Source organism: Mus musculus, chromosome 2 (assembly GCF_000001635.26).
Source record: "Mus musculus strain C57BL/6J chromosome 2, GRCm38.p6 C57BL/6J".
Lineage (NCBI taxonomy): Eukaryota > Metazoa > Chordata > Mammalia > Rodentia > Muridae > Mus > Mus musculus.
In genome coordinates this window covers 17,400,080-17,425,756 of record NC_000068.7, presented here as the reverse complement: position 1 = coordinate 17,425,756, position 25,677 = coordinate 17,400,080, and the positions used below count along the sequence as shown (strand labels likewise).

At 38.7% G+C, this 25,677-nt stretch overlaps 1 protein-coding gene across 11 annotated transcripts in view; it reads left to right on the top strand.

The window, feature by feature from the left end:
• Nebl (nebulette) overlaps nucleotides 1-25,677 on the top strand; it is a 392,277-nt gene that overhangs the window by 309,193 nt on the left and 57,407 nt on the right. For 6 of the 11 annotated variants that reach the window (XR_003953725.1, XR_003953726.1, NR_156124.1 and 3 more), the window contains 5 exons: nucleotides 1,123-1,236; nucleotides 11,970-12,074; nucleotides 14,564-14,671; nucleotides 21,483-21,593; nucleotides 25,173-25,283. The exons of 2 other annotated variants lie outside the window; for them this stretch is intronic. Coding sequence is in view for 6 of the 9 variants with exons in the window: in NM_001362722.1 (NP_001349651.1) it covers nucleotides 1,123-1,236; nucleotides 11,970-12,074; nucleotides 14,564-14,671; nucleotides 21,483-21,593; nucleotides 25,173-25,283 (549 nt within the window). In the remaining 3 variants the exon portion in view is untranslated. Of the gene's footprint in view, nucleotides 1-1,122; nucleotides 1,237-7,759; nucleotides 7,865-11,969; nucleotides 12,075-14,563; nucleotides 14,672-21,482; nucleotides 21,594-25,172; nucleotides 25,284-25,677 lie in introns of all 11 variants that reach the window. 3 more of the 11 variants (XM_006497556.4, XM_011238990.3, XM_006497557.4) reach the window with 1 other exon arrangement.

The following is a 25,677-nucleotide window of genomic DNA, read 5'->3' as shown; positions in this document are numbered from 1 at the left end:
TTCACTAGCTTGCTCTCAAGACACCTGGCAAGTACCCCTGAAGAAGACCATCAGTCGCACCAAGCAGGACCATGACAACGGCCATTTCAAATTCTGTTTAATAAGGAACTCAGCAAGGCAGAGCCTTAAGGCATGTGGATAAATGAGCTTTATTAGAATATTTATTATAACAAAATAAAAATATTTTTTACAATATTTTAAAATACTGTAAGATTGTAGAGGTAGCTCGAGAGACCAAAATGGTTTCACTTTGCTTTTGAGATATGTACATCCATCTTTGTCAGTACGCATCAAGGCGTGAGATGCAAGTAGCTGGGATGTTAATCATGTATCTGCTCGGGGAGAGAATTTGTCTACATTCCAGTCTATAACATGTGTCTATATGTTTTTTTAACTATGAAGGAAAAACTCTAAGTTGACAGTATTTTCATTTTTTTCCTTATATATAAAGAAGAAAAGATTTAGACTGAATATTAAACATACTTCTTCTCTTGGATAAATTGAGAAGTTAAAGCAAGACAAAAATCAAAATCAAAAACCAAACCAAACCAAAACAAAAAACCCTAAAAATTCCAGGAAGCAGATGTAGAACATTGTAGAAAATATATTTTCTAAAAATTAGATTATAAGCAATAGAGATATGGATGTTGCCAAAAACACGGTTTTAAAAGGGAATCTTTGAACAAATTATATGTGGATATCTGTATTTGGGATAATTCCCCCAGGAAAACCCATTCAATTTTTGGTTCCAAGGACACATTTCGTAAGTGAGTCAGACCTTAAGAAGTGTGTGCTCTCAGTTTGAACTGATCCTGGGTTACAGGGATACAGAAATGGAAACTGACCTGTAAATTTTTTTTATATTATAAATGCATAATTCTCATGAGTGGAGAATTTGAGCTCATGCCTAATGACATTCATGACCAATATTCAAGCAGCTTATTAAAAATTTCTAAATGCCTCATTAAGCTTTATGGAAGGGGATGAATATCAGGAATTTAAATTCTGCAATGATTCATTTGAAAGGTAGCTTTTACTTGATCTCTTTTTAAAAAACCCAATTTCTTGCTTTTCCACTAAAATATGTGATTTCATTTAGTTTGTCCTTTTTCTTTATGATAGGTTAAATATAAAGAAAAATTTGATAATGAAATGAAGGAAAAAAGCCACCATTACAACCCTCTGGGAAGTGCGTTTTTTAGGCAACACCAGTTCGCTGCTGTCCTGGCCAGTGATGTAAGTTATAATCTACAGAAATTACTTTCAATATGTTTAGAGTCTTGTTTTCCTAAAACTAACTGTGTTGTAATTACTGATATTTAATCAAGATCATGTAATTTCCAAGTAATTTGTAGTTGAAAACACTGGAGCATATTTTCCTGAAGCTTTTTTTTTTTTCTAGAAAAGTATATTATTATAATTTGCTATTAATGGTTACTGATTACTAATTAGTTAATAAGTAGGAACAGTGGTATGAATAAAATTATTGTGTCTGATCAAGAGTAGAATAGATTATAGAGTTTTTCAGGAAAGAAATGTATATTATCACAAATTAGTAGGTAGGACAACAATTAACTCATAATTATGCCCACAGAATTGGTTTATTATAAAGTACTACCTGATACATGGGGTTCATCAAAAAGAAATTGTCATGAATTGTGCTGCTAAAGGTTTAAACTTCTTTCAATTTTATTATGCTAAATGCTATCTTTGTAGATTTATTTTCATGTTTTTAAAATTAAGAAGGATTTATTGGGTAAGAAATGAAGTTCAGAATTTTTGCTAGGAGGAGGTATTGTCCAAAACTAGAAACAATGTCAAATCATTTTTTTTAAAGGTTCATTTAATATGTGTACAGACCCTTTCTCATCAGAAGAACTGAGTATCATGAAAAGGTTCTCAGCCTCTTCATCTTTATAGGTGACACTGGCTTTACTTTTCTTTCATTAATGTGTAGAAGGTATTTATGCTCAATAACAAGTCTTGGTTTGTGTCTGGAAGATAAAGGGAGCACGTTTGTCTTTCAGAACCTCTGGGGATATCATAATCTTTCTTTTCCTGGCTGATAATTTTTGAGTGTGTGCAGACAAAGATGTGGGTAGAGATGAGCTAATCTTAAAAAAATCTAGAATTGAGCCTTAAATGCTCAAGGCTGAGTGAGAATCAGGCTGCCTGGATGTGATCCTGTTCAGCCACTTCCTGTTATTCCTTCAATCTTTCTGTACCTCAGTTTTCTCATCTGTCAAATAGGAATAAATTAAAATAATTAGGGTGCTTTACATATATTAAGTGTTTTTAAAAAAGTGTTGGGCATACAGATACTGCTTAATGAACTTGATACTAATATTTTGTTCTTACTACTGGTATTAAATTCCAAAGCAGTTAGGAAAAAAAAAAAAAAAAGATTTACATAGAATGCAAAGCAGCTAAAGCTTAAATTCCAGCAAAGTAAAACTGAAATAATTCTATAGCAGCATATAAAGAATGAAGCAAGGCTTCTTGTTCTCTAAAAGTGGAGTTTCTACTATAATTACTGAAAGTGTGTTAACACCACCGTTTTGGAATATATAAACAGTAAAAGAAATTTAAATGTTTTCAAGTCTGTAAGTAACCATTTGACTCATTCAGTAGTGAATCAGCACCATCTAGTGGCTGCTTGTAAATCCTGTCACTACCACTCATCAGGACCTTGTATTGGGGGGAAAAAGAATGAGTGAATCCATTAATGTAATCCACTATATAAACAAACCCAAAGGGGACAAAAAATCACATGACCATCTCATTAGATGCTGAAAAAGCATTTGACAAAATACATCACCTCTTCATGTTAAACATATTGGACAGATCAGGAATTCAAGAGCCATACCTAAACATAATAAAAACAATATACAGCAAACCAACTGCCAATATCAAATTAAATGGATAGAATCTTGAAGCAATCTCACCAAAATCAGAGACAAGACAAGGATGCCAACTCTCTCCGTATCTATTCAATATAGTACTCAAAGTTCTAGCTAGAACAATAATACAACAAAAGGAGATCAAGGGGATACAATTTGGAAAAGAAGAAGTCAAGGTATCACTGTTTGTGGATGATATGATAGTATACATAAGCGACCCAAAACATTCTACCAGAGAACATTTGATCAACAACTTCAGCAAAGTGGCTGGATATAAAATAAACTCAAACAAATCAATAACCTTCCTTTATACAAATGATAAGTGGGCTGAGAAAGAAATTAGGGAAACAACACCCTTCACAAAATTCGCAAATAACATAAAATATCTTGGGGGTAACTCTAACCAAACAAGTGAAAGATCTGTATGACAAGAACTTCAAGTCTCTCAAAAAACAAATAGAAGACCTCAGAAAATGGAGAGATCTCCCATGATCGTGGGTTGGTAGGATTAACATAGTGAAAATGGCCATCCTACCAAAAGCAATCTACAGATTCAATGCAATCCTCATCAAAATTCCAACACAATTCTTCACAGACATGGAAAGAGCAATTCTCAAATCCATCTGGAAAACCAAAAAACAAACAAACAAACAAACAAACAAAAAAAAAACAAAAAAACAAAACAAAACAAAACAAAAAAAAAACCCAAACCAAACCAAACCAAACCAAACCAAAACCAAAAACAAAAAACCTAGGCTAACAAAAACAATTCTTAGCAATAAAGAACTTCTTGGAGAATCACCATCCTTGTCCTCAAACTGTACTACCAAGCAATAGTGATAAATTGGTACAGAGACAGACAGGTAGATCAATGGAAGAAAATTGAAGACCCACAAACAAACCCACAAATTTATGGACACTTGATCTTTGACAAAAAAGGTAAAAATAAACATTGGAAAAAGAGAGCATCTTCAATAAATGGTGCTGGTCTAACTGGTAGTCTGTATGTAGAAAAATGGAAATAGATCCATATTTGTCACCTTGCACAAAGCTCAAGGCCAAGTGGATCAAGGACCTCAACATAAAACAGATACACTGAATGTAACAGAAGAGAAAGTGGGAAAGAACCTTGAACTCATTGTTATGGAGGGAAATTTCCTAAACAGAATTCCAATGGCTCAGGCTCCAAGATCAACAATTGATGAACAGGACTTCATGAAACTGAAAAGTTTCTCTAAGACAAAAGACACCGTCAATAGGACAAATCAGCAACCTACAGATTGGGAAAAACAAAACAAAACAAAACTTCACTAACCCCACATCTGACAGAGGGCTAAGAAACCAAAATATATAAAGAATTCAATAAGCTAATCTCCAAAACCAAACAAGCCAATAAAAAAATTGGGGTATATAACTAAACTGAGAACTCACAACAGAGGAATCTCAAATGGCCAAGAAGCACTTAAAGATCTCCACATCAGATACACCGAATATAATAAAAGAGAAAGTGGGGAAAAGCCTTGAACACATGAGCACAAGGGGAAAGTTCCTGAAAAGAACACCAATAGCTTATGCTCTAAGATCAAGAATCAACAAATGGGACATCATAAAATTACAAAGCTTCAGTAAGGCAAAGGACACTGTCAATAGGACAAAACAACAATCTACAGATTGGGGAAAGATCTTTACCAATTCTAAATCTGATAGAAGGCTAATATCCAATATATACAAAGAACTCAAGAAGTTAGACTCCAGAGAACCAAATAACCCTATTAAAAATGGGGTACAGAGATAAACAAAGAATTCTCAACTGAAGAAACTCGAAGGGTTGAGGAGCACTTAAAGAAATCTTCAACATCCTTATCCACCAGGGAAATGCAAATCAAAACAACCCTAAGATTCCATTTCACACCAGTCAGAATGGCTAAGATCAAAAATTCAGGTGACAGCAGATGCTGGTGAGGATGTGGAGAAAAAAGAACACTCCTCCATTGCTGGTGGGATTGGAAGCTGTTACAACCACTCTGGAAATCAGTCTGGCGGTTCCTCAGAAAATTAGACATAGTACTACTGGAGGATCCAGCATTTCCTCTCCTGGGCATATACCCAGAAGATGCTCCATCATGTAATAAGGACACATGTACCACTATGTTCATAGCAGCCATATTTATAATAGCCAGAAGCTGAAAACAACCCAGATGTCTCTCAACAGAGGAATGGATACAGAAAATGTGGTACATTTGCACAATGGAGTACTACTCAGCTATTAAAAGCAATGAATTCATGAAATTTTTAGGCAAAGGGATGGAACTTGAAAATATCATCCTGAGTGAGGTAACTCAGTAACAAAAGAACACACACAGTATGCACTCACTGATAAGTGGACTTTAGCCCAAAAGCTTGGAATACCCAAAATTCAATTCACAGATCATATGAAGCCAAGAAGAAGGAAGACCAAAGTGTAGATGCTTCAGTGCTTCTTAGAAGGGGAAATACTCATGGGGGAAATATGGAGACGAAGTGTGGAGCAGAGACTGAAGGAAAGGCCATCCAGAGACTGCCCCACTTGGGGATCCATCCCATACACAGTCACCAAACCTGGATGCTATTGTGGATGCTGGGAAGTGTTTGCTGATAGAAGCCTGGTATGGCTGTCTCCTGAGAGGTTTTGCCAGAGCCTGACAAATACAGAGGTGTATGCTCACAGCCAACCACTGGACTGAGTGCGGGGTCCCTGATAGAGAAGCTGGAGAAGGGATTGAAGGAGTTTGCAGCCCCATGGAGGGAGCAACAGTGTCAACAGGCCAGACCCCCTGGAGCTCCCAGGGACTGGACCACCGACCAAAGAGTACATGTGGACCCGTGGCTCCGGCCACATATGTGGTAGAGGTTGCCTTTGTTGGACATCAGTGGGAGGAGGGTGTTTGGGCCTGAGGGTGTTTAATGCCCCAGTGCAGGGGAACACCAGGGCAGGAAGACAGGAATGGGTAGGTGGATGGGCGACCACCCTCAAAGAAGCAGGGGTGGGGGGATGGGATAGGGGGTTTCAGAAGTGGAGACCTGGAAAGAGGAAAACATTTGAAATGTAAATAAAGGAAATACCCAATAAAAAAGAGAAATGTTCAAAGTCCTTAGTCATCAGGGAAATGCAAATCAAAACTACCCTGAGATTCTACCTTACACCAATTAGAATGGCTACAATCAAAAACTCAGGTGACAACACATGTTGGTGAGGACGTGGAGAAAGAGGAACACTCCTCCATTGCTGGTGGGATTGCAAGCTTGTACAACCACTCTGGAAATGAGTCTGGCGGTTCCTCCAAATATTGGAAATACATCTACCTGAAGACTCAGCTATACCACTCTTGGGCATTTATACCCCCCAAAATGCCCCACCGTGCCACAGGGACACATGGTCCATGATGCTCACAGTGGCCTTATTTGTAATAGTCAGAAGCTGGAAGCAACTCAGATGTCGCATAGAGGAAGGACTGATACATACATTGTGGTGCATTCAGTGGCATAATGTTCAGCTTTTAAGAGCAAGGACATCTTGAGTTTTACAGGCAAATGGATGGAACTAGAAAATATCATCCTGAGTGAGGTAATTCAGACCCAAAAGGGTATGCAGGGTATGTACTCACTAATAAGTGGATATTAGGAAAAATAAAGTACAGAGTACCTAGAATTCAAGAAGGTTAGCAAGTAGAAGGGCCCAAGTGAGGATGCTTCAATCCTACTTGGGAGGGAGAAGAAAATAGGAGGCAGAGGGAGGGACCTCAGTGGGAGGCAGGAGAGGGAGGGGAAGAGGGGAAGATGATTAGGTATTGGGGACAGGAGAGAAGCCCTGAGGGCTAGCAGAATGAATGGAAATATGCAACCTCTGGGGGTGGGAGGCAGGTATGGTCTCTGGAATGTACCAGAGACCAGGGAGGTGAGAAACTCTCAGGACTCAAAGGGAGGGACCTTGGATGAAATGCCCAACAGTAGGGAGAGGAAACGTCTAGAATCTACCTCTAGTAGAAAGACAGGGCATCAAGTGAAGGAATGGGGTTGCCATCCTACAATCAAAAATTCTAACCCAGAACTTTTCCTGTCTAAAAGAATTTCAGGGACAGAAATGGAGAGGAGACTAAGGGAAAGGTGGTCCAGGGACCCGCCCAACTTGGAATTCATCTCAAGGGGAGACACCAAGGCCTGACACTATTACTGATACTATGGTGTGCTTACAGACAAGAGTCTGGCATGACTGCTCCCTGAAAAGGCCCAACAAGCAGCGGACTGAGTCAGACAGAGATACTTACACCCAATCTATGCACCCAACCATAAGGGACCTCTATGGTTGAATTAGGGAAAGTTTGGAAGAAGCTGAGGAGGAGGGTGAACCAGTATGAAGGCCAATAGTCTCAACTAACACAGACCCCTGAGATCTCTTAGACACTGAGCCACCAACCAGGCAGCATACACTAGATGGTCTAAAGCCCCTGACACATTTAGCAGAGGATTGCCTGGTCTGGCCTCAGTGGGAGAAGATGTAAGAGTCTTGAGGCCCTAGGGAGTGGGGAGACCTGAGTGGGGGCATCCTCTTAGAGACAGAAGTAGGAATGGAATAAGGAACTGTAGGGAGGGGGATCGGGAAGTGGGCAATGGCTGGACTGTAAAAAAATAAAAGAAATAAAAAGAAAAGAATGAGCAACATAAAGAAAGAAGGAAAGAAGGAAAGAAGGAAAGAAGGAAGGAAGGAGGGAGGGAGGGAGGGAGGGAGGGAGAGAGGGAGGGAAGGAGAGAAGGAAGAGGAAACATTGTGTCTTCCTGTTTTCTTCTGCTATATGGTATTTTATTCCATGTCATTTTTGTAGGTGAAGTACAAGAAAGATGTTCAAGCCATGCACAAGCCAGTTTCAGATCTCCCAAATTTGTTGTTTTTAGACCATGCTCTGAAAGCCAGCAAAATGCTCAGTGGAGTAAGTGGGCTGTCTGGTGGCCACTGTAGAGTAGAGGTGTGGAGCCGGGGATGCAGTGTTTCTGTTTGCTCCTGGTCTTACCTGCTTCATTAGAGGTGCCTGTGTGCCATGCTCCCAACAACTAACGCACTGAAAAGTAGCTACCTGCCTGTACAGACCCCAAGGCAGCCATCGTCTCTTTGTAAAAGAGTTCTTTTCTCACTTCACCCATTTCGTACATGTATGGAATGTATTTTAGTTCCTTCACTCCATGTTACCCTTTCTTATCTCCCACTCTTCTTCTGTTCCAACCCCTTCTTCTTGCCAGTAGATGCCCCTCCTACTTTCATGTCTTTGTGTGTGTTTGACACACTGAGTTTACTGAAGGCTGCCTGCAAGGACGAGGGTTGGGGGCTATTTGCTGGAGCATGGGCAGAGCTATATTCCTCTGAAGAAAGTGACACCCAAAGTGGATTCTTGCAATTCCTTGCATCTCAGGAGCACACTTGTTGGTATTGCACACTTGTTGGTATTGTCACACTTGTTGGTATTGTCACAAGCAAGAATCTGTTCTGTTTCCCTTCTTCCCATTTCTTCATTTGTATCCGAATGACATCATTTGATGTTCATGTCTTGCAGTCAGGGATCTTCTTTTATGAGAGCCATGCTAGCATGTCATATATGTTATGTCTTCAGCAGCAAGCATTCTTGTTTATATATAGTATATATAACCACATAAAATATAGTCACAGTTTAAACTATTTTCTCTGACAAGAAATCTTGGCCACTATGAATTTAATCTTGATCCGTTCTACATTATCTGTCAACTCAGAAGGAGGACTTCATGTCCTGTTGGTAATATTTGTGTTTACTCTCCATATGGTCAGTCCCTCAGAACTCTAGCCTGCTGTGGTACCGTTTCCACCCTTGGTACATTTGGATGCTGACTTCACCAGCTCTTGCAACTGGTAACTCCTGGACACTACTGGCTCCACTTTGTACATAGCCAGATGCCACATGTTAATGATTGACTCTGATTTGACCTAAAGTTATTTCCATGCCAATTCTAACAATAACCACCCATTCACTTGAAAGCATTTTAACTCACAGAATAGATCTGGATCAGATGAAGAAATACTCATTCTATAAGGTATGGGAAAAGTGAAGGCAGTCTTTTAAGTAGCAAAGCCCACTGTGCTCAGTATAGCGCCACTCCAAGGCTAGATCCCCAAACCTTCGTCTTAAGGGAGCTTCAGTTCTTAGCATTGGCAAAACACGATTTGTTATTTGTATGTCCACTCTCTTTTGCACATCGCCATCCCAAGGTGCACACTGCACATAATTGGTTCACACTTACAGAGATTAATTTTTAATTTATTTAAAAAGTATTGGTATTTGGGTCAAAAGCAGTATATTATAGTTTCTGGTGTTTGAGCCATGTTGACAGCTTGGAATTAGCCTTTGGTGTCAGGGCCCTTGGATTACATTGTCCTGCCTTCACCACGTTTAGCATCCACTGGCACCCACATCTCAACCACCCTTGCATTTCTGTTCTGGTTTCAAGCTTTTCTCTGTGACACACACACTCATCTCTCCATCTTCTGCACCGTCTGCTTTCTTCATTCTCCAATGTCTGGCTTTTGTCCTGCGGTGGTGCTTGCTGGGCTGTCCCCTACCCACACTCAGGCTGATTCTCCTAGGAACATGAGGATTCATGTGTAAATGAGCAAGAGTGTTTACCTCTCACCTGCAACATTTCTTTTCAAAATGTTGATGTTGGTTTTGCGGTAGAGAAAAGTGAATCAAATTTTAGTGTACACACTGTCATCTCTCCAACATTTTATTCATTAGTCACTGAGTTTGATCTCCCGTCTGCCTCAGGCTGTATCATAGAAATAATTACATCACTCAAAGGGCCAGAGAGTTTGATGTTCTCTGAATCATTTACATATTAAAATTGTATGATATTATATATGTCTTAAATTTTTTATGAGTTAGATAACCTTTTAAATATTTGTATAAAATGAATAGAAGTTTTCTTGATGTCTATTGGTTACTGGATTTTTAAAAAAACGTTGAAAAAGAAATTTGTTGTAGGTATTTGCCAAAGTTCAGTGCTGGTTTGCTGTAAATGGCTATTTTATTACACATCTCTAGATGTATTGGTCTTATCAAAATTTTTGCATTTTAACGTGTCATGTCTAGAGCAGGATGGGAAATTTAAAATCACAAATTCAATGTCTGAAGAAACACTTTGCTGTGGAAATGGAGCTTTCAATTTCCTTATAACTTTATATAAACTTAAAAATTTATGCTATGTTATTCTACATAATCTCCACTAGGAGGCAACAGAGACTATTCAATACAGAAGACAAGCCCCTGCATTAGAAATTTCATTTGCAGATTGGCGTTCAAAGGATTTGGTTTTAGCCCGTATTTTTAGTATATATCCATTATTCTGAGTATAATTCCCTCGACTTCATTAGTTATGGACTTTGATACCATATTAGAATATGTTCTGCCTTAATGCATTCAAATTATAGTTGTTTAATAAGTAGATATTATAAAAAAATCTAAACAAAGCATAAACATTTTTTGATATCTTATTTCAGGTTTAAACTTTGCCTTTTGTTAAGTTAGATTTTATTTAGTTTTAACTTAAGATTCATAGAGTAACCCAAGATGTAATATATGAACTTTATTAAGACTTTCCTGTGGTGCTTTTCTAAAGCCACTTCATTCTGGTTAGAAGTCAGTGACATACATCCTTGCTCCCCAAGTGACAGGGAGCACTTGAAGTCAGGCTCTCTCTGGAACTTTGCCCCTGTGAAGCAACAGCTCTGTGGCCGGTCACAGACACCTTCTCTCTCTTTCTGTTCCTGATGTTCAGTGTTCCTTTTCCTGCTTCTGTCCACAGAGCATCTCCTTGGATCACAGGAGTCTCTTTACTGCACTTCTTCCAAAGCTGCATGCATTCCCCTTCACTCTGTACAAAGCTATTTTTTCCTGTAACTCATGGGCAGTTGATCTTTACCTTTGTAGGTCCCCGCAGCCTTGGATCTCATTTGCTTGCTGAAGTCTTTTCAAGTAGGACTAATTCGAAATATCTGGTCTCTAGTGCTAGAAGTCTTGTTCTTCTGCTGCTGGTCTAAAGTACAATGCCATCAATACTTTTTCTGGTCTCTTCCAAATTTACCTTCTCACGTATGTCATAATACCAGAGGGCCTATGCCAACAGCTTCAACTTATAAATCCAATAAATTGGAGCTGGAGAGGTGGCTCCAATGGCTAAGATCACTGGCTGCTCTTCCAGAGGTCCTGAGTTCAATTCTCAGCAACCGCATGGTGGCTCACAAACATTTGTAAAATGATCTGATGCCATCTTCTGGCCTGCAGGTGTACTTGCAGCTAGAGCACTCATACATAAAATAAATCTTAAAGAAAAAAAATCCAATGAATTGTACCCATTTTCTTTAGGTCCTTTTCTCAGTGCCTCCCACCATCCTTTCCTTGGAATTTAGAGACTTGCTCAATTATCTTTCAGCTTCTCTCTGTCTTCATCACTTCCATTCTTACTCATGGTCCAGCTTCTCTCTATAGCCACCTTCCTGGAGTCTAGTTCCCTCGCTCTCTTCTTTTTGTTTCTATTTCTTCTGCACAGTCTTAAACAGCATTCTGTCCTGTGATAAGAAGCAGTGTCTATATGTCACCTCATCTTGCCCACTCACAATCTGTGGGATCCCATCTAATTGACTGTGCCCCATGCCACATTTATAATTAATCAGTGAATGTTTCTTGGGCTCTTCCTATGGCCACCTACAGTGAGACCGTCTGGCTTTGTCCATTTTTCTTAGCTGCAGAACCTCCTCCACACCAGCTGTTACAGAGACTGGCTCTTTAACAGCATCGTGGCTCCTTTCCACTGGCTTGATTGTTGTGTTCTTTACTAAGAGTTGCTGGGAAACTGGCTCAATCTGTGGCCCAGGGTTACCTGGAACTCACAGTCACCCTGTCTTAGTCTCCCGTGTGCTGGGATGAGAGCCACCACACCCCAGTTAAATTCCTAAATCTTGATTTTAGTCATCAATCTTTTATTTCTAACTTGTTTTCATGTTTTTTTTTAAAGTGGGAATATAAAAGGGATTTTGAAGAAAACAAAGGATTGTATCACTTTGATGCGGAGGCCCCTGAACACCTGCACCATAAAGGAAACGCCACCCTCCAGAGTCAGGTGCGCTTTCTGAGCTCTGCTCATCCCATACCCACTGCTCAGTGCTGTGTTCTTCGAAGAATGGAGCCCAAGAACATTAACGTTTCAGAAAAAAAATATTATCTTGGATCCTTTTTTTTTTAATCTTTTGGGTCAGCTGAAGCCATGTTTCAGCATATAAAAGTTTCATAAAAATAAATTCTTCATATAATTAAAAAGTTTAGATCTAGGAACTAATTAAATGGTGATCGAATCTCATGATGATTTAAAATTTTACCGTGTGCTGACTTGACATTTTTGAGCTACAAAATTAATTTTCTGGGTGTAAGGTTTATTATAATTTCTCCATTTAATTATAAGTGTTATTGGAAAGGGAAAACATCCTCACTAATGCATTTTAAATTGATGTTTCTTCTAACCATGAAACCCTATGTAGTCTGTAAAAGAACTTCATTTTTTTCTCTTCCTAGCACACTGTAAAGTCAATATCTGTTTTTAAATTATCATTTCAAGTTTAAATAGTTGCTAAGGATGCCATTTCTAGCATCTGTTAAAGTAAACATTTACATGACTCTTTTAGATGTATTCTGTGGAGCATAAATTCCATAATGATTTGAACATAAATTAACTCCCTGTATCAGTTTTCTTTTCTGTTGATAAAGCACACCAACAGAAGCAACTCAAGGGACAAAGGGTTCGCTGCGTTCCCAGGTTACAGTCCTTCCCTGTAGGGACGCCTAGATGGTGGTAACGTGAAGCTTCTGGTTACACGGATTCAGCCATAGTGAGGAACACACAGCAATGGATTAATGTGTATATTCTTGTGCTCAACTCATTTTCTCCCTTTTCCCAAAGTCTAGGACAAAAATCTAAGGAATGATGTTACCTATTTTTAGGCCGTCTCTTCATTGAACATAAACAAAATTCTTTCTCAGGGAAGACTAGAGTGTATGGAGTTTGCAGTTGACACCTCAACACCTCCCTCCCCAATGTTTGGAAGTAGGAGTTTTGTCTTTAAATTCTCTCTCTCTCTCTCTCTCTCTCTCTCTCTCTCTCTCTCTCCCCCCATTCCTCCCTCCCTCCCTCCCTCCCTCCCTCCCTCCCTCCCTCCCTCCCTTCCTTCCTTCCTTCCTTCCTTCCTTTCTTCCTTCCTTCTCAAGATAGGGCTGACCTAGGCATTAACTATGTAACTTGACTTACAACTGACCTACTTCTGCCTCCCCAATGTTAGGTTTACAGATATGTAGTATTATGCCTGCCCAAATACTTACTTTTCTTTCAATTTTTCCCACAAAATTTTATTCTAATATAGTATGATATCATGTACGAAGCAAAATCATCTATAATGAAATAATGTCACAAATAGGTATTTCAAAATTTATTTCCTGTCATCACAAAGTTCTAAGTATAAGAAATTTTCTTTTAGGTTGATCTAGTAATCGTTATCATTATACAACTTAAATAATTTCACAAGCAATTATGGAGCCCAAGAATTAATGAAAATGCATTTTTGAATGAAGTGAGTCGTGATCAAAGCTTTTCTAAGAGCTCAGTGAAAATATTGCTAAATGCAACCATTCTGATGTCTTACATACAATTTTAGCTTTTGTTTTTAAGAAATGGAAGACATCAACTTGGGGATAGAGCTCAGCTAAGAACAATGTTTGTTTTTCGAGTGTTGGAGACTAAAGCTCATGCCTAAACCAGGCTAAAACCTGGGAGTAGCTGCATGTACCTGAAACTGTACTATATGCTGGGGGTGATGGAGACAGGAGAGTTCCTGGGGTTTCCTGGCTTGAAGCCTAACTCCACATCCAGATGTCTCTATCTCAAGGAAGTAAGACAGAGAACAATAGAAGGGAAAACTCAGCTTCTTCATCTAGCCTTTGTGGCACATGCACAGCCACACACACCTGCACACACACTTTTGTGCACACACCACACAATACACCACAGACACAATACACATGCATATCTACAGAGAGAAAAGAAAAAATCAAAACTTGAAGCAACAGAAACTATCCTCCCCTTTATAACCAGAAAGGAAATAAAACTAATTTTAAGTGATACAGATAATTCATAATATATTATTAAATACATATGAATAACCCCATATATTTAACAAATATCTATATATTCTACCTATTTGGCACAATATTTTATTTCTCCTCCCTAGAATACATTATTTAATGTCCCAAAACACTGAACACCCTTTGGTTGGGCTAAAGTAAATTTTTATCCTTAAAAGTTTCTATGTTCGGCCCTTGTATGTCACTAACTTTGAGGAACATACTCATCACACTAAAGTGCAAGACTAACATGAGAACACAAAACAGGATGATTAATTTTGGTTACATTTATTGTGTTTTCTTTACTACATGAGATTTGGTTGTTGTTGTTATTATTGTTGGGAATTGAACCCAAGACTTTGCTAAGAATGTGCTCTAACACTGAGCTATACGTAGCCCTTAATTTTTTAAAATATGATTTTAGTATTTTTTTCAATGCAGGTAAAATACAGAGAAGAATATGAGAAAAATAAGGGAAAGTCCATGCTTGAGTTTGTTGAGACACCATCATATCAGTCTTCAAAGGAAGCTCAGAAGATGCAGAGTGAGGTAGGATACTGGGCTTGCCGCCAATTGTTCTGTAGATACTTGATGTCTTCTCATTTGCGAAGAATCACTCAGTGATGAGTGGGGTCTAGAGATAGGAGCGTTGCTCTGTGGGGCTGGCTTGGGACCTGTGTTCTAGAACCAACATTGCTTTGGGTGGCAGGGTCAAGGAGCCCACTACTAGATGCATCCTGTATAGGACAAGCTTCAGGACCTTGTTCTAGACGCAGCACAGCCCCGTGTTCTAGATCCAGCCCTTCACTGCCAAAGGTCACTGAATTTGTCTGCTCCCCAGTTCTGCTGATCAACAACTAGAGCTATCAAGCAGAGGCGTTCCTCACTGTCCTCATCCCGTGGAAAAACACCGACATAGTTTCAGATTGTCCAGGATTATACACTAACACTTTCAAACTGTAGCAATGTAAAACTGTATATAAAACTAATTAAAAAATGACGACCTGGTTGCTTTTCTTCCCCTTCCTCTGCAATGGTAATAGAACCAACATTTAAATAATTTAAATCCTTGTTTTGCACCTGATGCCTTGCTAAGAGCCACACCTACATCAGCTCATTTAATCCTTAAGGTAATGGCTTGAGGAGAATGTGAGTCGTAAAATAATAATACACTGAACTCCACTATCTTAAGTACAATCACGTGTCTGGAAAATGTCACCAGGGTTTTAGGACCTGGTAGCAATCAAGGTACTTCCTTTCCTTTTCTGCAAGTTTATTTAACTGATCCTGCCACCTCCAGGACACACTTGAGTTGAGTTTGTTTACTTTTCTTCTAAGAGAAGATAATCCTGTCATTGACAGGATTAGCCTTAGGCTAGGTTTCCTCAGACCAGGTGATTCCTGCATTTTCTTTCCTTTAGGGCACCAGACACACAGTTTTATCTATGGTCAGTGGCTACTACATCTATGGTTCCCAATTGGCTATCACATCTAAGGGAAGCAGCACTGGCCAGTCTTTTCAGATAGTATTAACGTTTTTGTTTGCCATCTGTTTTGTTGAGAGTTCTTAAGACAATCTGAAACTGGACACACTTGGTGTGTTAATTTCTTCTGTAAGCCAAAGAGGAGAGAGGCATTATTTATCCTTTTCTGTCTTATCTTCTTAAGCCCTTTATTGAATTTGATAAAGAACGGTCAGTCACTGTGGTGACTGAGTGAGTTGTCTGTTTTAGCTGACTTGGCAGAGCTGCTAAACTTAGTCCAAGTTTGGAAGCCCACAAAAGAGGACAAATGATACTGAAATCGCGTTTCTCTATTTAGACAATGGCATAGAAGGCATTTCTGAATATCCTTTGCATTGCACCGTTACTTCCCACGGCAGTTCTGCCTTTCATGGGATCTAGTACTGGATTTTTAATGGCACTTCCCATTTTATAGGACGTGTATGGCCACTGTTGCAGACCTATAGTCCAGGGAGAGATTTTGACTTTCACAGTTCTCGGGAAGTTGAACTGTTAAAACGGTGTTCAATGAAGGACATGAGAGCAAAAGACCCCTCCCCCTTTTTAAATGAAAGCAACATCTGGAGGGTGGCTTCAGTCTTATTGCCATAATCTCACAGCTTCATCATAGCCTCTCCATAACTTCCTCTCAGTTGCCATGACTCACCATCATCATGACTCACCATCGTGTCCCCTTGATCTTCCCATGACCACCCTTTGGCCTCCTTATGGCCTCCCCATGGTCCCTGAAAGACTCCCCAGAGCACCCTGACAGCATCCTCACGCATCCTTAGCTGGTTGACTCCCTGCTACTGTCTCCTGGCATCTTCAGCTCGAGTCAGAGACTTGTAACTGGATTTACGGCTACAAGTGCAGTTTTTTTTTTGTGGGTTTTTCTTTTCTTCCACTCTTCTCCAACCCCTTCTTGTACCCTTTCTACACCCTAACACTAAGTAGGAGAGAAAAAAAGGATAAATGGGAAAGGGGTGTCCTTAGATTACTTCCTGCTGATTAGGTATGTCCTTATTCCTTGGAACAAGTTTGATATTTTCTGTCAAACTTGTATCTAATTTCTTCTTCTTCTCTTTTTGTGCACTACTACTTGATAAACTGCAACCAACAAAATAGCATCCAACCACCAGCCTTCCACCCAACCCCTTCTAGCAGGGTTCTAGCACCAATATATCGTCGGAAAAGTCCCCAGAATTCCAAATATCACACACTCACAAAACTCATCTGTAGCCGGCAAAATCGCACTCCAGCCAGAGCACGAGGAAAATCATAGTCAGCTGCGGTGGACAGTCTGAAGCAGCCCCACATCCCACACCTGGGATTAAAATGAAAACACATTTTATAATTATTCTTACATTATTTATTTATTTATTTATTGGTTTTTGCGAGACAGGGTTTCTCTGTATAGCCCTGGCTGTCCTGGAACTCACTTTGTAGACCAGGCTGGCCTTGAACTCAGAAATCTGCCTGCCTCTGCCTCCCGAGTGCTGGGATTAAAGGCATGCGCCACCACGCCCGGCCCTCTTACAGTTTTTAAAAGAAACCAAAATTCTCACTACAGACTCATGATGAGAAGCCTTTACCATACTTTCCGTGATTATCTTAATTCTTTTGTACACCAACTGTTCAATATTCCTCTCACCAACAAACCTGTACCTATCTTATCATTCATGGTTTATATATTTCGGGGGCCTTGTTTCTGAATTAGAGATAGTGGTAATTTGGAAAGTTGGGATTTTAGTGCCTCATCCCTCATCTGTCTCTGTCTCTGTCTCTGTCTCTGTCTCTGTCTCTGTCTCTGTCTCTGTCTCTGTCTCTCTCTCTGTCTTCACCCTATTTGCCCTTACCCTCCCTCCAGTGAGACAAGCTCCCCTTAATTATAGCCACTGATGATTAAATTTCTTCTTTTATTTCCCTTCAGATTTTTTCCAGTTTTCCCCACACTCAGCAAGGTTTGATGAGAGTCAGGACTTCTATTACGGAATCTCATTGTGCCAGATTTATATTCCCAAGGCTAGAAAAATCAACACCAAAAAGTTTCAGAGAAAGTGTAATGTTTTAAAAAGTAACTTAGGGTATAAAAACGAACAAAGCAGACCGGAAGAGAGCCACCTGTCTTCGAGTTGGCTTTGAGCCTTTAAAGTCAGCTGACACTGTCTTCCTTGAGATACCTGCTATGGGAAAAGCTGATTTCAAAGAAAGCTGTCTGACCTTTAATCATGTTTATTTCATTTCTGTCCAGTGCCGGGTATAGGTTTAGTCTGTGTTTTTTAGAAGAAATCTCTAAGTCTGTCCTTAGGAGTTCTCTTTTACTCTTTTAGTCTTTCTGCACAGAGCATGCACTGAGGATTTTTTTTTAAGGTGGTAATGGTGGGTGGGTGGACTGTGTGCTAGTGCTAGGTAGTTCCAATCAAAACCACCCTTTCTTCTCTTCTCTTCTCTTCTCTTCTCTTCTCTTCTCTTCTCTTCTCTTCTCTTCTCTTCTCTTCTCTTCTCTTCTCTTCTCTTCTCTTCTCTCCTCTCCTCTCCTCTCCTCTCCTCTCCTCTCCTCTCCTCTCCTCTCCTCTCCTCTCCCCTCCCCCCCCTTCCCCTCTGCTCCCCTCCCCTCCCCCTCCTTTCCGTCCCCTCCCTTCCTCTCTTCTCTCCTCTCCTCTCCTCCCCCTCCCCTCCTTCCTTCCTTCCTTCCTCCCTTCTTTCCTTCCTTTCTTTCTTCCTAGATTTAAAAGGTAAGAAAAAGAGATATTTATTTATTTATTTATTTATTTATTTATTTATTTATGGCATAAGCATTTATTCACAAGTAATTCAGTCTTTGAGTCATTATTTCAGGAGCTTGGCATGGTTAAAGCCTGAGGTACAAGATTATAAGAAATTATATAGATTAAAGTATTGAGATTGTTGGAACATTTGGGGACAAATGATGGGAAATACATTTTTAAACTGCCAAAAGAAAAATAGGGCAACTTTTAACTTCAAAAGACTAGAGGTGTTGTCAAGAAAAGACATGGTCATGATTGCATAGGACTGGCTCACGCTAACTATCACAGACCCATAATAATGTAAATTCTAACCGTCAGCTCCACCAAAGTCTTACTGTGATGATCATGGGAGATTAAAGAAACAGAGAACAACCCCAGGGACAGCTTCTTTTGTAACAGCCAACAGAAAATGTGTAGAAAGTACATCATTATATTATATTATACACAAATACTTTTGCAAATGCCAGAATGGTTGCTGGTCTTGGTGTGGCTCAGGCAGACCAGAAGACTTCTCAGGCAACACAAACCAAGAGTTAGCTCACAGGTGTATGCTGCACAGAGAAATACTGGCTCAACAATAGTTTCAGCTCTGAGATTTCAAGTGAGTTCCCTACAGAAGGGAATTTCTGGTCACTAAAAAAACATTTGCAAAAACATTGACTGACTCACAGAGTGATAATTAGGAAAAATACCTGAATTTGTTCATTAATATAAAGTATGTACAATATACTTAATGTATAGTATGTATACATTATATAGAATATATTTTCATTCAAAGGCCTTTTAATTTCCTTTAAGTGTGATTACATGAACAATCATTTTTAACTTCTGAAATTAATATATGCATTTACATACTTCTAAATTAAGTCATATATTACTAGACAGACACACTAATATTTCCTGCTTTGCTCTTCTGGCCAAGCAGTCCTACCGCCCCCCCCCCCCCCCCGTGCCTCCCATCAATCACACTTAGTTAGCTCTCTGATTACCTACTTAGCATTTGCAAAAGAGATATTTATTTTGTGCCTCTTAGGAAATCAGGCTAGTTAGAGCTGCCTATTCTGGTAGAGTTCCAGTCATATTTTTTTATTCAAATTTGCCTTAAAGCGGAAAGTCCAAAAGTTCACAAAGTCTTTAATGTTTTCTGAAGTTAAGTTTTTTTGTTCATTTTACATCCTGATCGCAACCCCCCCCTCCAGGTCCCCTCTCACAGAGTCCCACCCCTCCCCTTCTCCTCTGAGAGGGTTGAGGCCCTCCCTGGGTATTCCCACCCTGACATATCAGGTCACTGCAGAGCTAGACATATCCTCTTGCACTAGAGCCAGACAAGGTAGGCCAGTTAGGGGAACAGCAACCTTTCTTAATGACATACTGCAGTGATTTTTCTCCAGACAAGTGCTCTTTGAAGTGATATATCTAATATAAATAAATGCACATACACACTTTGTTTTATTTTATAAAGAATCTGTTTGGCCTAGAAATGTCATAGGGTTGGGGTGTATAGCCATGTTGTTCCAATTAGTTCTAGATGAAAAAAGAACAATTTTTAATATTTTTTCTGGTGTATTTATAGTTCTTTAACTTAAAGTGCCTTCAGTGAACCTTCTTGATTGATTTGCAGAACATCTGTGCCCCTAGCCTTTTCTCATAGCTCACAATTGACTGAATGGGTACATGTAACACAGTGCTATGCGAGGAGGCAGCATTTTTCTCTTCATCTCTCCAGGTTTGGAGAAAATGTTAGTTTTCACAATTACCTTTCTTTGTAATAAATTTATAGTGGACCTAGAAATAGCTTCTCCTTTTGCACAAATAACAATCTTAGACATGATTTGTTTATCTTAACACCTCTATGGTATATTTTGAACAAATGATTTGGTGGGATCTGGCTCCTGTTTAATAAACATTTCAGGGGATAGATACTTTGCTATTTGAAGAGATCATCTTTGTAATCATAAAACAAGGGTCATTAGGATTGGAGTGGCTCAGTGGTTAAAGATCTTTGTGCTGTTGCAGAAGACTTAGGTTCAGTATCCAACACCCATGTCACATCTTACAACCTAGCTAACCCCAGGCTCAGTGAATTCAGTGCTCTCTCTGCCCTCCATGGGCATCACATATGCTGTGCATGTATACACAGAGACAAAACACTCATACATATAAAATGAAAATACATAAATCTTTAAAAATAAAATAGGGGTTATCATTGATTTTCAAATGTATAATTCAAATGCTAGAATTTATCGCCGTACCTAAAGATGTTAAAACATTCCTGAAAGGCAAGGTTTGTTATAGATTTAGTTCCTCCCCAACAGGATCACCATAGGCATCCCCCATTCATTTCTCATGTGAACTTCAGGCTTCACATATGATATATAAGTTCTTAATTATGGACTACCTCCCAGCTGTTGCTGTGAACCCTTATTATAGAAGGACCCACCACATTATGACAAGGTTATCCTACAGTGTAGCTTCATCCTTATGAACATCTATATAAGTAGTAAAGAAATATTCTCAGTGTTCAAGTCATGAAGCAACAGAACACCCATTTTCTATTTTAAAATTGCTTCTCACAGACTCTTGAAAGGCTGACTTTGAAAAGGATTAACAAGGCCATGAGCATTTATACTGTAGAATCTGAATTGCCTTATACACCACCAGATTTTCTTCCAGTGAGTGAGCCATATTTCATTTTGAGTGACGTCATCTGATGATCCATCGGAGAACCTGTTTTATTCTTCCTGTGGAGAGATGCTAGTCACAGAAAATGCCCCATGCCAACATTCAGCATTGGAGGTGCTCTTTGGTGACTCTGCTCTTTTTTGGTAGAAGCCTGTAATTGACAAAATTGGAATTATTTTTCTGCTGTTACAAAGACAAGTTAATTTTGCTGTGTGAGATTTTTTATTGTTGTTGTTGCTATTGTCTGCAAGTTTTTCTTTATGATAAATGATTAATATAATAAAGAAAACTTAGATGGTAGAATTACATAAAAAACCCACAAATTTTGTTCTGAGAATGAATGCCTGTTCTTGTAGCTTTCTTATACAAATTCTGTATATTGAATATGATGTCTTTATTCAACAGAAAGTTTACAAAGAAGATTTTGAGAAGGAAATTAAAGGAAGGTCCTCACTGGATTTAGACAAGACACCTGCATTTCTACATGTGAAGCATATCACCAACCTGATGAGGGAGGTATGGCCTTGGGAGTTTATATTAGATGTTACGGTAGTGCCTTGTGGGTTTATATTAGATATCACCTAGGAATAAGCAGAATAAGTCACTTCAGAAACACCTACTTAGCAATTCCATACTGATTGCATATTTGAGTTGTGGACTCTTTATTCTGGCCCTCACTGAGGGAGCCTTGCATTTTCTTAACATAGGAAAGTATAAGTTAATAGGATTATTTACTGGTGAAGGAAGAAATTATCCAGATTGTCTGAAAAAACTTAGAAAATATTCTGCTTTTTTATTGTGATTATAGCTCAGAAAGTCTGTAAGTAGTGAGCTTTATAGCTTCATAGCAGCTGTTTTCTACAAAAAATATTAAACAGAAGACTGATTCTCTCTCTCTCTCCATATACATACACACACACACACACACACACACACATATATATACATATACATATATATATATATATACACACATACATATATATATGGAGAGGTGAATGATGCATGCAGTCCCTCACTATCAAAAATTATGCAGCTGTGTTTTCCATATTTCCAGCAGTCTCAGGGATCATCAAATGAGGAGAGAACAATGACTATACCTTGTCCTGAGCAAACCACTTCCTTTTCCTTTACCTTTTCTCTTTTTTTTATTTGCTTATTTTCCAAGGCAACATTTTTCTGTGCATTTGTCTATGTAACTGCAGCTCTGTATGTCATAGAACTCACTGTTTAGATCAGGCTGTCCTTGAACTCACAGAGGCTGCCTGCCTCTGCTTCTGGAGTGTTGGGATTACAGTTGTGTGTCACCACCACCTGGTTGAGAAAAGCACTTTCTTGAAAGCTTGATTTTCTTAGTTATCATAAGCATATTCTACAACCAGCTTTACTTTTAAATTTTTAGTCTTAACTTTTAATTCTGTGTGCATGTGTGGATTTGTGTGCATGAGTGCAGTGTCTACAGAGGCCAGAATTAGGTATTATATCTGAAATTACCATAGAAATTTTTTTGGTAACTTAATTAAAATTTGGTTCACAATTAATATATTAAATTTGTTGAATATTAAATGTCTTAACTTTAATAAATCAAAACATTATACTTGTACTTCAACACTCTGGAAAATTAATCCATCTCCCCCAAGTGGCTCAAAGCTAACTCTGCTGTGACATGTTCATTTAAATGATTATATGTTAATGTAACCTAGAATATAATGCATGAGTAGAACACACCCGTAAGAAGAAAACTGCAGTCTTATTGCCAATTTTTGAATTGAAGAAGTGATTCTGCTGAAAGAAATGTCCTAAACCAGTGGAATGAACTTAAGCATCAGTTCACCTAGAGATGAAACTTTTAATCATGAGCTTTTAATAAGTAAATGAGAGCTGGCCTTTGCTGCTTAAGTGACATCAGACATTACTGTGATTTCTTGGAATAACAATGCAGCTTCTATCTCGATTCTGTTGCCCCGCCCCCACTTGTCATTTCTTATTTGTGTAAATATTCTTTGAAGCTGAGAACAAGTAAATGGTGCTGTCCATATACTGCTCTCTGTTGTAAAGCTGCACCGCTGTGTGCACGTTAAGGCAGGGACTTCCAATCACTGGCATACAGTGACAATGTGAGACTGATTCTCAACTCTCCCATTTTATTCCTGTCTTCTTTCTTAGTGGGGAAAATGTGATTCTAATTCTTTCAAAGGAAATATTCAGAGCAATGATGCTATGAGTGTCATATAACTAAAATAGCAAGGTTTAATTAATCACATTTTGGACTTAGAATTCCGGATGCCTGAACAGAACAGGAAAGGGTCCACAAAACTGTTCATTGGAGCAGGAAGCTTGGGGCTTTTATAAGGAAATATTGTAAACTGAGTGGTTCTAAATCAGACAGTTCTCCTGGTTCCGAAAACCAAGAAGCCCCAAGTCAAGGTTCTGGTGGCTTTGGCTCCAGGTGAGAGCTCTGTTCCTGCTTGCTGGTGTTTGCTTTCTGTGTCACCACAGCAGAAGAAAGAATGCTAGTCTCCTTCTGCGTGGAGCCTTTAATATCAGCATTGTCCCTACCTACCCTCATATACCCATAGAAACCCAAATACTTCTCAAGGGAGCTGGGGCTTCAACATGCAGATTTACACAAGTATTTCTTTCATAGTGGCTATGTCTAATCTTTTAGTTAGTTACATAGACATAGCTAATTGAAAAAGCCACTTGGTTACATGATATAATTAGAAATTTTTAGATGTAAGCCCTTAGCTGTAATAGATTCTATGCTCTTTATTTTATGGTTTTATATTGCCATGTAGAGTCTCCCAAGTATCATTTTATATTTTAGGATGTATGTTTTATGTAAGGCCTTTGGCTGTTCCAATATTTTGCCCAATTTTCCTCCATTGTCCTTTGGTATTAGTAGGACATTTATTTTATTTCCTTTTTCCATGATGGAATTGGAAACTGACTCACTCAAGGGCCTCCTAAAGTTCACATGACCAAATTAGTAGAAAGGTTGTGACTTTCATCAAGGCCATTTGACTGAGAGCTATTTCTAAAATCACAGGCAGGCTTGACAATGTCTCCAAAAGCTATTGTTTGATCAGAAGTCAGCCTAATTTAATGATACAGGACGGTGTGTATGTGTGTGTGTGTGTGTGTGTGTGTGTGTGTGTGTATGTGTGTGACATGGACTCTGGAATTAACAGGAACCTGGTTTCTTAACATTAAAGGGAATTATATCTTTCGTTTAGCAAAATAGTCATAAAATGAAACCCAGTTTGATGGAATTTTACAGTGTAAATAAATAAGGAAATCAACAATTTCTCAGTAGAGAATATAAGAGTCTCTGTAAAGCAGCTATGATTATTTAAAATGCGGTGTCAATGTTTGGGATGTAGCTCAGTTGGCAGAGTGCTTGCCTAGCATGCTCAAAGCTCTCTGGGTTCCATCCCTGCATCTCATAAAGTGAGTTTGTAAGTTCATACCTGTAATCCCAGCACTCCAAAAGCAGGGGGAGAAAGATTAGAACTTCAAGGCATATTTGTCTATTTGCGATTTCTAGTCCAGCCAAGGCTATATGAGACTCTATCTAAAAATTTAAAAAATATATAATATTAAGAAAGATATTCAAAGTCTCTTATCAATTTTAAGAAAATTGCTTTTTTGAACAGATCTTTAAATAAAGTACACATTTTAAAATGCCTCTGGCTATAGCTAGTTTTGGCTTTGCGGTCCTTTTTCTGTAAGTTCTTTTAGAAATTCACATCAAATAGATATTTTTAAAATCACTTCAAGTAATAAGAAGCATATATATTCTGAAGATTTTCTCCAACTCTTAAAGGGGAGATATCTTTTTAAAGAAGTTCAGAATGATGCCAAAAGATATTGGGAGAAAGGATGAAACACTGGTAATATGGATGCCACTTTGAGTTTGATAGAGGAGAAAAGAAAACGTCAATGGGAAATTGGCAAGAATGTTCAGTATCTAATTTTTCCTTCCTAACAATATTTTCTCCTGTCTGTAGTCTCTAGAAGACATGTAAACTGGTATATGAGTTAAAGTAATTGTGGAGAAATCTTCAAGTGAAATATTCTATTCTTGTCTTATAGAAAGAATATAAAAAAGATCTGGAAAATGAAATCAAAGGGAAAGGAATGGAGCTCAGTTCAGAAGTTCTTGATATTCAGAGAGCAAAGCGAGCATCTGAAATGGCCAGCGAGGTGAGTGGATTCATTTAGCAGCCCACAATGTGACCGTTTTCAGCTTCTTTCCTCACCAATATAGTTTTCCCTAAGGTTCTATATGACACAATTTATGTGTAAATGATGATAAACAACCATGTCCTAGACTTTTCCCAGGTAGCAAATTAAAGAAAATTTCATCTTCACAATCTTTCTCTACACTGTGGGTGAAAATGGTCATTTTAGAGAAATCCATATACCAGGCAAAATATTCCTATGAGATTTGATCCGGTTAGTTAAAAGTAAAGAAAGGGAAAAAACAAGGCAGATGTGGCTTTGTGTTCTGGCAGCAGCTGCAACTGAGCAGCTTCTGTTGTCTTGCTCTTTAAGTATCACACATTTCTAGTCTTCATCTGGTTGCTAAGGAGTTAAA